The sequence below is a fragment of the Pleurodeles waltl genome, chromosome 5, assembly GCF_031143425.1.
Source record: "Pleurodeles waltl isolate 20211129_DDA chromosome 5, aPleWal1.hap1.20221129, whole genome shotgun sequence".
In the NCBI taxonomy this organism is placed as follows: Eukaryota; Metazoa; Chordata; class Amphibia; order Caudata; family Salamandridae; genus Pleurodeles; species Pleurodeles waltl.
This window is the reverse complement of record NC_090444.1, coordinates 436,055,430-436,071,975: the sequence shown is the minus strand read 5'-3', so window position 1 is coordinate 436,071,975 and position 16,546 is coordinate 436,055,430. Positions and strand designations below refer to the sequence as shown.

The 16,546-nt window shown below is 47.9% G+C and overlaps 1 protein-coding gene across 3 annotated transcripts; it reads right to left on the bottom strand.

Moving 5' to 3' along the window:
* Positions 1-4,675: 4,675 nt before the first annotated feature.
* Positions 4,676-14,099, bottom strand: OTX1 (orthodenticle homeobox 1). Of its 3 annotated transcripts, none has more exons than XM_069234216.1 (5): positions 13,682-14,099; positions 11,537-11,607; positions 11,036-11,242; positions 9,144-9,295; positions 4,676-6,615 (listed from the first exon to the last, which is right to left on the bottom strand). In XM_069234216.1, the coding sequence occupies exons 3-5, from the start codon at positions 11,130-11,132 to the stop codon at positions 5,890-5,892; spliced, it is 975 nt and encodes a 324-aa protein (XP_069090317.1). In that variant the 5' UTR covers positions 11,133-11,242; positions 11,537-11,607; positions 13,682-14,099; the 3' UTR covers positions 4,676-5,889. The 3 variants fall into 3 exon arrangements, with proteins under 3 accessions (XP_069090317.1, XP_069090318.1, XP_069090316.1); XM_069234217.1 differs by lacking the exon at positions 13,682-14,099 and adding an exon at positions 11,763-13,609; XM_069234215.1 differs by lacking the exon at positions 13,682-14,099 and adding an exon at positions 12,713-13,608.
* Positions 14,100-16,546: the final 2,447 nt, after the last annotated feature.

Here is a 16,546-nt window from a genome sequence, read left to right as displayed (position 1 = left end):
GTGTATCGAGTTCAGGCGCACTCTAAACACATACAAATACCATGATTCTGCGTGGGTCCGCAGTGGTGGGTGGGGATGGGTTCGGTGTGATTTATCATACAGGTAACAGCCGACTCGCTGTAATTTAACAAGAGAGAGAAAGTGCACACACATATATGTGTGTGTATATATATATATTTGTGACTAACGCAGATTTGTCCGCAAGTCACAGTAAACACCGTGCTCTTTGCGCCTTTCAAATTCCAAGAGGTTTGACCATCCAAACGTTACGGCAGCAGAGGACTTCCGGCCGCGGTGCTCGCCACAGAGCTCGGAATTCCGAGCCCCGGGCTGCAGGGCTATGTGCGCTCTTTGCGCACCGATCGGAAAACTCTGATGCACTCAGAAACGGGGCTCCGCGGGTGCTTTGCTTCCGCTGAAAGGTGAGTGGAGTGTGTCTCCGGTATCATCGTGGAGGAGTCTTGTCCGTGATATCTGCGGCAATAAAGCGTGTTTCCGTGCCCAGTTTCCCATGGCCATGAGATGCCACGTCCCTGGAGTACAAGGTGTCCAGTATGCGGAGGTCGCACCATCGGGACTCTTCTCCTAAAGCATTAGTCACATCTGAGGAGGAAGAGAGCAGTGGGTGCTTCTAAGAACCATCGGCTGGGCGCCGACGATCCGCGCAAGCCTCCCGGTCCGCTATTAGCGGGTCTTTAACGCATTTACGCGCAACAACAAAGCACCCGAGTGAGTGAGAAAACGTGCAGGTAGTCAGTGCTTAGTTTGTTGATTCTACACAAGCGAAGGTCCTGCTAGGTGGCGACGAAGGGCCTTAGAGGCAAGGAAGAAGGGGCAGCGCTGCAGCGGAGGGAGCCTTGCAGGGTTTCTGTGGAGAAAGTGGTAAGCGTGCTGTGGGAAGCGGTGCAGTGGAGATGGCAGGTGTGCTGCGGGAAGCTGCAGTGGAGTAGGCTGAACACGTACTGCAGGAAGCGGTGCAGTGGGAGGTTGCAGGGGTGCTGTGGGAAACTGCAGTGGAGTAGGAGGGACGCATGCTGCAGGAAGCGGTGCAGTGTCACTGCAGTAGGTGGGACACGTACTACGGGAAATGGTGCAGTTCTGCAGTAGAGGTGTGCTGCAGAAAGCTGCAGTGGAGTAGGTGGGACACGTCCTGCAGGAAGCAGCAGTGGAGTAGGTGGAGTGGAGGCAGCAGCTGTGCTGCAGGAAGCGGCAGTGCTACAGTGGAAGAAGTGGAAATGTGCTGCAGGAAGCCGTGCAGTGGGAGTAGCATGTGTGCGCTGAGAAGCGGCAGTGCTACAGAGGAACAAGTGGGAATGTGCCGCAGGAACCGGCGCAGTGGAGGTGGCAGCTGAGGCGCGGGAAGCTGCAGCAGAGTAGGTGGTACTCGTGCTGAAAGAAGCAGTGCAATGAAGGTAGATGTGCCGCGGGAGAATGCAGTGGAGCTAGCAGGTGGGACGCGCGCTGCAGGAAGCGGTGCAGTGGAGGTAGCAGGCGTGCTGTGGGAAGGTGCAGTGGAGTAAGAGGGACACGGTGTGAGGAGGAAAGCCGCATCTCTGGCTGCTCAGAGTTGGCATCTCCTTCCCCAGCATGCCCTTTCTTCTCCTGGGTGCTCACCCCTGTTGGCCGCGTGACTACAGGGGTGGGTGTCTCAAGAGCCTTAATCAAGCCGACTTCATAATAAAAACAAATTTAAAAAAGACAAAAATACACAAAGACAAGCATAACTTTTTGCAAGTTGTACTTTCCCGAAGACCAGTTGAACGGCAATATCCTTAAAGAGGGGGGTTGTGGGGTCATGCGAGCAGCAGCTTATGCTGAAAGGGGGATGGAGGGCAGCAGCTGTCCTGGCACAAGCGGGACACACTCTGAGGCGTGTGGCACACTCAAGCCTATAGGAGCGCCTGAGTGCACCGAGCAGAAGACGTTGCTGGGGAGCAACCACGGAGCCCAGGCCAGACACTGGCCTCCTGTTTGCCAAGCGCGTCACCATAACCCTAAGGTCTCATTCCCTAGGCTTATCAAGGTCTCAGGAATCCCAAAGGCCAGTCCACCTGCCCCACCAGGACTAGCCTTGGACACGTCAGACCCGGGTCGTTACTTAGGGTGACCAGACGTCCCGGATTTCCACGGACAGTCTCGGTTTTCAAAGGACTCTCCTGGCGTCCCACCGTTTTTCAGAATTTACAGTTTTTTGGGGGCAAAAGTCGAGTAACTTTGTAAAGCAGAATTCAAATGTATGCTCAAAGGTCCCTATAACTTACAAATAAACTTAACTTCATCCTATTTCAGTGCTCTCACATTCAAGTTTTATTTTCTTAGGAAAAACATTGTGGGGAATTAATATGACGAAAAATACTGTAGATTTTTGCGCAGTCCGGGTATTACTTAAGAACTCTGTAAAGAAGCAAAGTTTGTCCTGTGTCAAAAAAAATAACAAAAAAACACACCTTTGTTTTTTTCGGCAAAGTATGTTTGTCAGTATATGTTTAAAAAAAAAAAAAATCTCTGGTTTTATTTAGGTTAAAAAAAAAATCCCAAGGTGAGTAACTATTTTTGATCATGTTTATTTTCCTATATTCTAAGTTAAGGGGTTACAGGGGAAACCCCATGTTTCAGGAGGAGGGCCCAGGGTGGAGTTCCTGCTGTAGCGAATGCTTTTTTTAAGTGGAGATTAAAGAGTAATATGGTTAAAGCGGTTTCCAGTGGTTGAAATACGTTTCCACCTACCATGCCCACAGATTTTTATATATAAATCTATATAGGTGGCCTGTCCCAAAATCTGGTCACCATATGGTTATCCCGCTTAGGCACGCCGCTGGCTGTGGCACAATAGCCAAGTAATGGTGGTTGTTCGGTTGTGACTGGGGGAGAGTGTTTGCATTGTCAGCACTCCGTCCATCATTCTTTTGTGTTGTTAAGGTTGTTCGGCATTATACAGAGTTAGCCCCGATACAAAAAACAAAACATACTGTTTCCCACAGCGTGCATTCCAGGGCTCTTTTTGACTTGCATAGCAGCCATGGCTTCCTTTAGCAACTCCACGGAGGACGAAGTGCTCCGCCAACAAAAGTCGCACCTCTTCGAGTGTCGGAGCCAGCGCAAGACAAGCCCATATAACGTGCAGGCACTCACTACCCTACAGAAATGCGGTAGATCCCCCTCCCTCCCCCCACTTCGAAGCACTGCAAACCTACCGGCTCTCTCCTTTTTGACAGTCGAGTGTATCTGCACTGTCCCATTCTTAAACGGGTAAGTGTCAACATATTTTTAGATGATGTGGCCCAGGCGAACTCAAATTGAAGATATCAGGCTTTTGATACGCTTTGCAAATTCAGAACAATCTGCGTACTGTGCCTGCTGCCCCGGGTGCTGCTTGTATGCAACTACCACAGGCTGCGAGGCGCTATGTTTATATCAACGCTGTGCTTCTGTAGGGTTGAGTGTACTCAGGATGTGGAACAAGTTCTCAATTCTGAATCACAGTGTTCGGGGGTGCTTTACAGATCAGAGTTCTCCAAGAGGAAGACCAAGGTGCCAATGGGACCCACGCCAAACAGTTACTCGAATACGTAACTCCACTTTTCTCACAGTAAACATGCATCGGACGTAAAGAAATAACCGAGTGGACGTCGCAAATATCAGGCCATGCGCGGGTTATATTTCTATAAAGCATACCCCAGATTTCTAAAGCCCTTTACCAAGTAAAACTCAATGGGTACTCCTTTCTCGGCCCTCCGGATGAGAGAAGGCCGTGGTCGGTACATAGGGAATGGGATTTAATTTGGGGGAAGGGACCGATGGATACTGCTAAGACATCTCACATTCTGGCTCCAGACAGGAGTACGCACATACTCTGCCAATACTGCTCACAAAGGGCACATCAAACCAGGATGTATGTATATATGTGTGTGTGTGTATATATATATATATATATATATATATATACACACACACACACACATATATATATATATACACACACACTTATTACAAAAACAAAAAAAAATTGGTTTCCAGCTAGGGAGTTCATTATTAAATATATTTGAAAATGGCCCAGAAGTCAGTCAGTGCAGCAACTCCGCGTTAAAAACTGCGTCTTAATGGGGTTCGAAAGTTCGAGCTATAAAAACAACCGAAATAAATGTGTCCTTACTGCAATCTGCTAGGTTTTCGCTTCCCATATTTTTGCAAATTGTGAGGTTACTTGGTAAAGTGCACTTTAAATTCATATTTTGAATCTTACTTGGGTGCAGTTACAAGGTGTCACCTAGCAGAGGCCACGATGCAGCAATGAATATTCATACAAACGGACCCTTTAATCCTTCACATTTTCCTAACTGCGTGTAGCACTCATAATCTAGAACATCAAGGGAGTGTCAAAGGAAAATTAAGAATGCGCTTGGGTTTGAACAAACAAAAACACTCAGGGCGCTCAAACTTTGACACCCCTAAGGAAAAGGCACCCACAGCAGTTAAAAGCGCAGTGTGAAACATGCGAGGGCCTGCAGCGATCTGAGTTTATGCAACCCAATCACATATTTAGTTTGTCCATTGAAGTTATTAAAATAACGAGAATACACAGTGAACCGTCTCTCGTGACAATCCAGAAAGCAGCATAACTGACACACTGCCATGTTGGTACTACTCATTAAAATGACGTTGCACACGGAACACCTGGTTTAATAGACTGGCTTTTATTATATGGTTTTGTAAATAGAGGGTGGGGTTGCCTTACATTGGAACACGTCATTGTAGAGACTGTCATGGTTTTACCTTTAGAAAACACATTCTTGCCCTCTGCGTCCCCTTAAAGGGGGACTATGGCCAGCCCGGACCAGCAGCAAGTGCTCTCGGACTCTAGTCCGGTGAGGAAAAGCAGGTCTGAAACACTAGACGGGTGGCTTCTAAAATATACAGGAAGTAGGGAAACTGCAACCCCCCCACCTCCAACACATGAACCGGAATCCAGCCACAGTCCCGAAACAGCAGTACCATTTAACATAAAGCTTTTTCATATTTGCTTACATGAGCAGACACCTCCCCTTGAGTGCTATACATCCCCCTTTAGACATTCATATTTTACCGTGTTCCAATAGAACTTGATTTCGTTTTAATAAATACAAATCGCTGTTTAAACCTTGTAAAATTACAAGATTAGATCACTTTTGGTTTCGGTATAAGGAGAGGGATTTCGCCGATTTCCCGGATTTCAAGAGTAGGAGATTCTTTAAAAGTATCCACCCAATAAAATCAACTAAAACAGTGGCCCCTGGAACGGGCCTAAAATATTTACAAACTTCCAGCTGCTTCTGGCAGCAAGAGTATATGCAGTCCATCATCATATAGCTTCATAATTGAAAGGTAATCTATACAAGTTTTATGCAGGATGAACGCCCATTGGACATATACCTGTTCTCCACTTATTTATATGTATACTTAAGTTGCATGATCAAAGAGCATTTTGGGTAGAGTCTGGGCAAGTGACCTGGCAAAAAAAAAAAAAAAAAAAAGGGTCTTCATGTGCCATACATTCCGTTTCACTTTACAATTAAGACACGTGAGGCAGTCCTGTTGGTAAGAATGCCACGGTCCATAAACCTAAAACCTCATGTAGAATAAAGTCATCTGTAAAATGCAATTGCAGGTTGTACACAGCCTCGAAAAAGACAGACTCAACGAACATTGTTGAAAGTTGATAGCCGCCCAGGCTCTAGAAAGTGAAGAAGTTAACAATATCCACATCCTAATGTGCGCAAAAAATTGTTTGTATAGGAATCCTCCATATTGGTTGCAAATCATCTGTGTTTCTGGGGAACCTCAACCACACAAAGACACAGAAGCCAATTGCCCATGAGAAGAAAACAAAATGTACCAAGAGTCAATCCTTCCCTACAAGACCTGAAACCTCCATGAGGCCTGGTCCTTGTAGTCCAGGCAGTCTGGAGAATTGAAGTTGAGTTTCCAGGAGGAGGCTGCGCTCTGCTCCTTGTAATCCAAGCAATCGGGGGAGTTGAAAGGCAGTCCCGAGCTGTAGCTCTGGTGATGGTGGTGGTGATGGTGGCTGGAGGACTGGCTGAGGTGGTGATGGTGGTGGTGGGCCGGCATGGAAGCAGGCGCCATTGGGCTGAGCTGGTGGTGGTGCGAGTGCATGGGTGCCAAGTAGGAGCTGCAATCCACCCCTCCGAAGTAAGGCGAGGCAGCTGGAGGGTAGGCCTGGCTGTAGCCCGGTGCCTGGCCGTAGGACATGGGGTAAGAGGCCGCAGCGGAGCCCGAGCGCTGCATGCAGGAACCTCCCTGCTCCGGGGCAGCCGAGCCTGGGGAGATGGAGGCCGGGCTCCAGATGGAGGACGAGGAGGTCGGAGGATTGCTGCTGCCTCCCAGTGGAGCCAAGGCCGGGTTGCCGAGAGCTGGATGGGTGTTGCTGGAGGCGTTGGAGCTAGAAGAGGACGACGAGGCGGAGCTGGAGGCGGCTGGCGGGGTGTACTGGCCGCTGCTCTCCGAGCCCGAGCTCTCCCGCGCCGGCGAGGCCTTCTTCTTGGCTGGCCGGCTCTTAGCGCCGCTGCCGTTCTGTTGTTGCTGCTGTCGGCACTTGGCTCGGCGGTTCTTGAACCAGACCTGGAGGGGGGACACAAAACACAAGGGGTCAGGGCTCGACTAAACATTGTGTAACAACGTTCAAACTCGGGGACCACGTGACACCGGCGAGGGCGGCCCTTTGGAGTCTGCTGCAAAAGATAACCCATGTATTCGCTCTGAGACAATACGCCGTATTTGTGCGGCTGGGTTACGGTGCTATGTCGGTAGTACACCGTCTCAAGGCCGGCTCAAACGCCTCAATAAACAGTGCAAAACTAGCAGCACCCTTCAAGATGGCGCCCAGCCTAGTGCACACAAGATGGCTGCCCCCTCCGAGCGTCAGGAGTACTGACAGGTCAGCCGGAAATGACGCCCGGCACCCTCGCTGCGCACCCAAGTCCAAAATAGTTTAGCCAACTGTGAATTAAGCATGCAACCAACAGCCACGCACAGTAACACCTGGTGTTTTTAAAACTTCGGGCCTGGTGAGTGGGATATTTAATCAACCTCTGAAGAGGAAGCGTTTTACAAAACCAATGGCTGGTCCAACTTTAGGGTGTTATATGGAGTCTGCTTTCTTATGTCCTTCATTTTAAGTTCACACACTTACAGGGCACAATAATAACTGTACACTGTTTTAAACGCATACAAGTGTTTGTTAGAGAAAATTATGCCTTCAGGTTTCTATTTAATAAAATGTATGATAACCGCTACATATTATTGGATGCACTTGTACCATATCCTCACTATCGGTCTGAATGGTAAATGACATTTCATTAGTTTAAATAAAATAAAAAAAATATTTTAATCCGATACCAGGTGCCCTACAAGCGATCCTTCCTTGCCGCCCCCCAAAGTTTGACTTCTGGGAATAAGCATTGCGCTAGATCATTTGAATCGCCTGTAGTAAAACTTGTTTTTTAACTAACTTCTGGAAGAAAAATGAGAAACTACACGAAATAATCCTTAAAGGTAGATAAAAGCATATATATATTTTTTAAAAAAAGCAATTGTGGTCTTTTCTATAAAGCCATTTCAAGTCATCGTTTTCTGCTCAGTACAACAGAAAACTGCATAAAAACTACACTTTATAAAAATAAAAAATAAAATCTAAACTTACTAGAAGAACAATGCTCAGTCTGGGCCTCTAACTCAACCCGAACTGTTCAGAGCAAGTTAACTGGATCATTTTTGTGAAAGGGTCAATTCTTATAGTTAGGACTGAACGTCACAATGCATAGTTAACATACCAGTGTACAACAAAAAATACAGAACATTTATTCATACACTTGTTAATATGAAAATCCTGTCAAGGATATTTACGGACATCAAAACACGGCACTAACTAGATTTTTGCTCGAAGGGAACAATTTGTAATAGTTTAACATGTAAACTGTTTGCAATCGATATTTTTTGCTGCCTGTATAAGAAAAATATATGAAAGTAGAATCAACATAATTAACGAGGATGCGAGGATTTATATAGTTATAAAACAGCACATGCTTGAATGGCATTAGCCGAATGGCATTAGCAAAGCCTCACAGTTGCCCCGTTTTCGCTAGCCAGCGTGCAAAACTCATTAGAGTTTGGTGAAAGCTCTGGGTGATTAGTCTATTGAAACGTCGCCTCCGTCCATGCTTTAGAATGGAAGAGTGTCCAAATGTAACTGGTCGCACTGTATATTTACCCAAGTACCCGGTGTCAATTCAACCCGCAGTGTGCAGTGCACAGACACTCACTTAGGTACTGTACTCCCTTTCTGGTCAATTTACCTATAGAGTACTTTAAGATCGGCTGCAACAGCGCCTTGCCAAGAATGGACGGAGGGAGGATATAGTAATTCATACCCACTTTATTTTTTTGCTATTTTAGTCACATTATCTGTGGATGGCCTCTATTAAAAAAATAAAAATATAGACAGATGCGCCCAGTAGTCCAAGCCATAATTAAGCAGGTGTGAATTCACTACTCTACACTCGCGCAATAAAAGTGTAAAAAAAATATTTAAAAAATGGGCGAGCGTGTAGGTCGGGACAGGGGCGAGCCGAGGCACTGTGCGGGAGGGGTGGTCGCGGGTATGCAGCAGAGCGTTTGTAAAGGTGTTCAAGTGTAGGGTCTGGCAGCTCTTGCGCGTGCAGGAGAGGGGGCAGCCACGCGTGAGGATATACCCAGGGCAGGCATCAAGTGGGGCTGGGAAGAATGGAGGTGAAAGGGACATTGAAAGATAGGGGTCGGCGAAACGGTGTGAGCTAAGTGTGTGTGGGGCGGCTGTCTCGCACCATCCCGAGATGTACTGTAACTAGTCCTCAGAGATATAAAGCGGTACCGGCAATTTTCGGAGGGCAGCGGGGGGGGGGGGGGGGGGGGCAGGAAGTACCGTGGCTGCGGTAACCGGTGAGAAGGAGGCTACGAAACTAGATATGGCCGGACATTTTGCATGAGTAGCGTTGACCTATGGTGCGGCGCTAAGGGACAGGTAAGGTGGGCCACTGACGCGCACGGAAGGGAGGCAGTTGTGTGGATAGTAAGACGCGCAGCAGTACAGATCCGCAAGACAGCCACGGCACCTGCACACGGCTCTCGGGCAGGTTGATCTTCAGGGCCACCTCTTCCCGCATGAAGATGTCCGGGTAGCGGGTCTTGGCAAACAGCGCTTCCAGCACGTCCAGCTGCGAGCGGGTGAAGGTGGTGCGCTCCCGGCGCTGCTTCCTGGGGGTGGCTGTGCGGAGAGAGGGACAACTTCAGTCAGGGTTCACCACCACAACAGTATTAGATTCAATAGGTGCAAGACATACCCGCACACAGGCGGCCACGCCGTCAGTAGGAGAGACCCACCACATCAATAACAGCGAGACACCACACACACCACCAGGCCACATACAAACACCTGTATCAATTGCAGCCAGAGGTACACACACCGCATCACCAATGAGAGACCCCTTATACACACTTACACCACCGAGCCACATACAACCACTGGCAGCAAGCAATAGCAGCGAGCCCCATAAGTACGTCGGCGCCCCTCTCGCATCAACACCTAGGATCCGCATGCGGAACTATGCGCCAGCCAACCCCATGCAACAGCAAAACTAGTATTAAACACCAGCGAGTCGAACCATTTATTAGGACACAAGCCAAACGCATCACTGGAGCAAACACCATTTTAACTGCGAAATCTACCACACACACACACACACACACACACAACAGCGGGCCTCGCGCACTGCCCGGCACGACCTCAAAGGCACACCATGCAGGAAAGTGTTGTCCTGTACAGAGGGCAGGGGCTACAAGTATGGTCAGTGATCAGAGCACTGCCCTCCCGTGGCACTCGAATTCTTAACCTAACCTGCCACTTTAAGTTTATCGAAAATTACTTTCACTAAATAAATTCAACGCACATATTTCCAAAAGTAGACGAGAAAAAAAAAAATGCAGAAATATTGCTGGTTTTATGATATCGACACTCCAGAACGTTTTTAGATTAACTGATCTTTATCTGCCCGACCCCAGTGTCGCACCTTCCCCACCCCGAAAATAAAAACAAAAGTTTTCAGAAGGGGATGGAACGAAATTAGCAATTTTTAAGCAACTATGTTAGTTTGGTGCAGTCTGCAAACCTTCCTTAATTCTCTGGTTCAGCAGCACTTGAGGTAATCAAACCGCCACACATGGGCAACAACAACGTCCTACCACTATTTCCACAGGCTTTCCTTCGCGACAAAAATCCAACTTTTAAATCATCAACTAGAAAAGCAAAGTTAATCTGTGCAGCATTGTCCTTCTTCTGAGGGGGGCAAGACAGTGAGACACGACAGAGTGACTGAACAGCGCACTGGTACTGTGGGCAGGATCACTGGCTGGCACCGGGTGAGAATCGGTAGAAGTTGTGCACTGGCACTCAGCCTCTAAAGGCCTCACCACTGTATCTTTTAAATGTCTAATGTAAACCCCCCCCCCCCCAATTGTTAATAGGTTTAATCTTAGTTGGGATGTTCAGGTAGTAGTTCCTGAAATATTAATTAGGTGGGCACAAGTGCTTACCGTAGGGCACAGTAAATTATCTGTCGGATTTCACCTGGGACTTTTACACACCCACACTCTTGTTTCTGTTTTGAAGGCCTTAAAAGTGGATTAGTTTGAAAAGTGAGTTTTGGGCGCCCCTAACAATCCACTGTCCCTTCAGCCCCCACTCCCTCTTGTGCCCTGCTTCTCATATGTGTTTTAACAAGACGTCCCAGCATAATTGTCGGGAAATCTGAAGACCACCATTCCCTACCCCCCCAACATCTTCCTAACTAAGCTACGCCCCAACCTATATTTTACAAATCAACCATCTATTAGTTGGGGTAGTGAATAAGGAGTAGTAAAAATCAAATAAAATAGACAGTCAACCGTGAGGCTTTGCGCCAGCGTGCCACAGCACCGGGCCCAGCGGCGCGCACACACATTTGCTTACCCGGATACCCCACCGAGGGGTGCAGCAGGTCCATGCCGGCTCCGCTCAGCCCCAGGCCGTTCATGCCGTAGGGGGGCTGTTTGAGATAGGACATCATGCTAAATCCCTGAATGGTGCTGCCCGACCCGCACCCGAAAAGAAGGGGCTGAGATCGTCAAGGCTCTTCTTTCTTTCGCCTCCTCCGAGCTTCACAAAATCTGACAAACCCTGTTAGAAAAAGAAGCGAAGCAATAGTTTCCTGAAAAATGTATACTATTTTCTGCGTTATAACATTTCATGCTTGAAAACTTTTACCACTGCGCTCAGTTCTCACGCGTCAGTTTCCCCCACCGACTCGGTGCAATAAATACATGAAAGTTCTCAAAAACAACTACAACATTCAGTCGACTGCCTTCAAATGTTGTCTGCAAGGCTCACGTCAGACTTTTCTGAAAGGCCAGCTTTATTATTGCATGGTAAAATTGCAATTCACTTTTTCTAGACTCTTAAGACCAAACTCACTTAAATGTTTTTGAAGAGCATGGATAAACAACGCAGTGTCCAACGAGGGTGAAGCGCGAATTTTGTCCGCCCTGCGGGTCGAAAAAAGAAACATTTAGAAAGGAAACCATTAATACAAAGTTAAATCCACAGACAGCGGCTTTAACTATTATATTTAACCAGGCGTCGTGTAGATGCACAAAAGAAAGGTTTACTATAAATTGTTTTTTTCATTTCATTTGTTTACCTTTAGGCCAATTTAAGATATTTCAGTTTGCACTGAGATGCTTCAAAGGCGGCCTGTTAATGTCCGAATCACTGCTTCGAGTCCATTGTTATTTAAACATTCACATGGATATTTAAAAAACTGAGATGTCGATGACCGAGTATTTTGTAGATAAGCCGGAAACACTTCGAGACTTCACTACAATTAAAAGGGTAAGTCTCGGCTTATCAATAAATCAGAAAGTGCGAGACCAACGTAGAAACTGAACAGCTCAGACGCCACTTCACCAGGCATTCGAAAGTGTAACCCAAGTATATCTATTTTTTTAAATATGTATATTTCTGAGACTAAAGCAATACATATGACTTGTGCCACAAGGGGAAGCTGTCATTTGTAGAAGCTAACTCGTAAATAGGAAAGCGCGGTGCACTTTGACTTCAAGCCTGCTTTCTTTAAAGTAAATTGTGTATTCGTTTTAGAAGTTCAGACTCCACTGCCAAAAACTCGCACTCCCAGGCCCCGCCATTGACAACCTGTTGCATTCCACACCAGGCAACCCCCTCTAATGGCTGTTAACGTTTCAATCAGAATTTGAAAAGGCCATGGTGTAGAAATAAACACACAGTGGCAGGTTCTAATTACACGAGCTGCTTTAATGCAAATGCCTCAATTACCTATGTTTACCAAAACGCTGTTTTTCTGCTAGGCGTGAAAAGGAAATAACGCATTCCCATTCTATCACGACCAAAACACTTTTACAGATAGAAAATATGGATTTTATTTAGAAACAAAAAAAAAGTTGGGAAAACTACAAGCAGATGGGGAGTCTGCACAACGCTACTAGGCCCCTGGCCAAAGGGATCCCGCGGGCCATTGCACAGAAGGGGGCAGCGGTCTTATCAGCAACAAAACATTCACCCACCGAAAGGGGAAGAAACCCGCCCCTCCAATTACCAGCTGAAACCACTCACCTCCATCAAATGATCACAACCGCCCAGTCTGCTCCTGCCAAAGCCTGGCCTACACGGAGAGTGGAAATCCGCGCAAGCTAGTTGTTATTCATGTTTTATATTAAATACTCCAGATCGAGGCCAATTACTGTGCCAACAAGAAAACAACTCAATGCGGGACATGGACACATTTTAGAAGTCTCACAGACTCCTCCTCAATTGCCGTTAACATTGTGTCTACAGGGTCGTTCCCTAAATATCGCAGAGCGCGCAAAGACTATGCGTTGGATTCTAAAATTCAGGACCCCCTGCCATTTAGATTTTAAGTCATTTCTTCCCCTCGATTTTCGATCGCCCAGAAGGAAGAGAACCAGTCTGACAACTTAACAGTCACATCGCCTGGCGACAGGAGGAGGCAGGATTTACACCAGCACCACCCCACCTGCAGGCACACGTCAGAAAGCCGGAGAGCAAAACAACACCAGAACTCACAAGTAAAGCACAACCATGTCCAAAGCCCAGAACTACACTTTCTACACGATGGGGACAGATCTACAGAGCTGGGAAGGGTGGCAGCGCTGAGTAAACTTGAAAGGGGGAGTCGGTCACCGGTTCTATGCGCGGAAACAATGCCTTTAAGGAATGAAGAAAAACAAATCTAAACCTTGGGGCAGCTCTGCCGAGAGATCATGTGCTTCTTCACTGAACTGAGAGAAAACAACAAAAAGTCCATACACCTTGCGAAACTAAATAACTTCAGATACCCTGAAAACAGACCGGTTGGAACGTGCGGTGCAAGTTGTGTTTTGCACCGCGAAAGTACAGTAAGGGCAGTTTAGTAAAGTAAGGCGCCGAAGCGAGAGTGTGGTCGGCGCAGCTGCTGCCCCGGAGCCCTCCCCCAGTACAGAAAGGCTGCCCTGCCCCCTGCACTCAGGGCTGAGCCAGGGGGCGGGGGCGCTGCTACTGACGACGACGTCGGCTGCGCATTACCTGCGGTCGGTGTTGCTCGGCGGCCGGCGCTGAGGGTGATTGCCAGCCTCGGACTGATGAAGATTGATCACCTTCCCCAGGCCCCGCCCCTGCCACCGTGGGTGCGCGCCAGGCCCGTGCGTAACATCTCCTGCCAGCCAACCCGGCTCCGGATCCCATTTTGAGTGACATCTCTTCGTCCAATGAAGACAAACTCCCCGTGAGCTACTCTCCCCGCCCTCTGGTGGCTCGCGTGGCGGGTTCCGGGAGCCGGTGCCCCAGCGGCAGTAACCGACCCGTACGCGGGTCTGGCCGTCAGCCGCCGCGGTCCCACCTCAGCACTGTGTAGAAAGCAGAGGCTTTATTTATTCCGGTAGCGCACACCTGCAGGAAGTTCACGCGAGGACAGCTCGGTACAGACAGTTTCGTTCCTCTTCCGAGTTTCTTCCTCTCCGCCTAGATCCCAATGGAGAGTGCCGTGAAGCCCGCTCCGCCGCGTGAGGCAGGCGCTGGCCTCGGGCCCGCTTGGATGACGGCCGTACACGCGCCTGGGACGCTAGATTCCGCCGAGGCCGTACTGCGTCACTGTACCCGTCCCGGGCTCCCCGCGAGCCTCCTGGGTACTCCCTGCAGTCAGTCACCTCGTGTGGCGGTCCGAGCGCTGGTGCTCAGAGAGGCGCCCCTCTGCCTTTAAACATCTCCGCCAGGTGCGGGTTCCTGCTCCACGCACGGCTGTAGCGTCCGCCCCATCCCCGAGACGGCGCCTGGGAAGGGGCTCGATACACCGAGGCCTTCGCAGCCTCTCCACACACACAGGCTCCGACACTTGCCACCTCAAAAACGGCAGATATTCATGTTAAATCACAACTAGAGAACTCTGCAAAACTCAGAATACGTTCAGAATTTAGGGACGCTTTTCCCTTTTAAGGAAGTTTTTTCCTAGTGATCTTAAGTTTAAAAAAAAAAAAAAATGCAGTTTTATATATGCACACTTCATTCCGCTGGTTGAAGAAAGGGCCTCTAATACTAGAGCTGCCTTGTGCTCTTGTCTGCTCCCTTCACGTATGTGAACTGTTTTAAACTGCCCTGGCAGGATTGCTTGTGTATCAGGAGACGTGGTTAACTTGGAGACCTGCATTCTAATACCAGCTCTAGTACTCGATCAAACATTGCGACTCTGGACAAATCTCTTAATCTTCATGCCCCTGCACTAGTGAATATCCGCGATCAACATCGCATCTACTAGATGTTGGCCTACGCCCCCCCCCCCCCTTCAGCTCCAGTCACCTCTGCTACTGAGTGACAGTGCGTCCTGCAGTCTATCGGCGTTTCTGGGAGAAATCCGTGGTTTACAGTTTTAAGTGTGTGTGTGTGTGTATATATATATATATATATCCATATGTATCAGATCAAAAGTTTGTAACAAATTCCACAACACTTTGAAGCAATTACATCTTCTTTCACAAACTTTCATCAATAAACACTCATTCTTTAAAAAACATACCCCACGGAGGTATCATAAGTGTAAAAAAAAATGTTTTAAAAACTGTTCCTTGAATGTCCATCATTCTTTTTTAAAAGAAAGCCCACACACATTTATATTCCACACAATTTACTGTAAAGGGTGTTATTTTTGAAAACTTGACATTTTCACCAATGATGATTCTACCGTTTTGTAAAGTTTCCATTTAATTAATATTACAATTTTCGCCCTTACAGATCTCGGTATGTGAGCTTGGCCTATAAAAGGCAGCTTTACTATATCTTGCTTATAAATCGGTGCATCAAATATTTCCACTGGAGATCACGTGTTTTGACTTTCCCTGACAAACGACTTTAAGAGTAGTATCAAGGGGCTAAGTAAGTTGTATTTTCCCACCCGGGGTGCAAGACGACCCCTTCCAGTTTACCAGACGACATTCCCAGCAAAAACATCTCAGTAGGCGCCGAAGGCCTTCTAGGTTCTGCTGTCCTCCCGGAGCCCCCTGTACCTGCCGTGCGCGGTACCAGGGCCCCACTCTCCCAGGGCCCTTTCACAAGGCTCTGCTCATTCCTTTTGTTGAATGCCGAATCAAACTCCCTCCTAATTGAAGTTGGAGCTGAAAGCGAGCTAATGTTCAAAGAAAGTGACCGCCAGACGCACAAAATTACATTTTTTTGTGCTCGGTGAAGGGGGCAGAGCTCTTGAAAGAACGAGGGGGAGGGTTTAGAGGAGGCCTCTGTAATCCACAAAAAGTCATCCACATGGGCACTTTCCTTCTACTTCTACAAAGAACAAAGGCACGTAACTAAGCTCATTCATAAAAAAAAAATGAAAAAAAACCCACAAAGAGCACTTTGAAATCATGCCCCAAAATAATTATTTTGGAACATTTGCTTCAGTAGTATTTTTTTCTCTTTTTATACCAGAATATGTCAAAACGTTTGCAATGGTACGCAAAAAACAGGCACGTGGAATGGTCTAGTCCCCCAGGTAGGCCAGAAGTTCAGGGCGGGGACTCCGGGGGGCCCGCGCCCCTGGATCCCATGCACCCAAGGGTGCTCTAAAGCCCGCCGAGGAGGCTGCCATGCTGATCTCATGTGCTCGGCCTTCGGCTGAAGCTCTGAAGGTATCGAATAGCACTAACCCCCTTTTTGTAATAAGAGTATTTTGTCTAATCCCAAATTGCAGACGAATTCTGTTAATGCCCGAGTCCATAAAACCCAGGATTAAGGGAAGGCAGAGGAGGGGGAGAGGAGAGCTCAGACAGGAGCAGGCGAGAGGGAGACAGCCGAAAAGAAAAGTTTAGTCTGGAGGGAGCAGTGGGGACCGGTGCAGCAGGAGAGCTGCTGCGGGAGAGGGGCTGCAGCATCCGAGCAGGAAAAGTGCTGCGGAAACAGAAACAG

What these genes read in the sequence shown, in the direction of transcription:
- OTX1 (XM_069234216.1), bottom strand. Translation starts at nt 11,132, where the DNA reads ATGATGTCCTATCTCAAACAGCCCCCCTACGGCATGAACGGCCTGGGG. An exon ending in CCCCTCGGTGGGGTATCCGG is followed by an intron (nt 9,296 to 11,035) that starts GTAAGCAAATGT and finishes CTCTCCGCACAG; the next exon opens with CCACCCCCAGGAAGCAGCGC. An exon ending in TGCCCGAGAGCCGTGTGCAG is followed by an intron (nt 6,616 to 9,143) that starts GTGCCGTGGCTG and finishes TCCCCCCTCCAG; the next exon opens with GTCTGGTTCAAGAACCGCCG.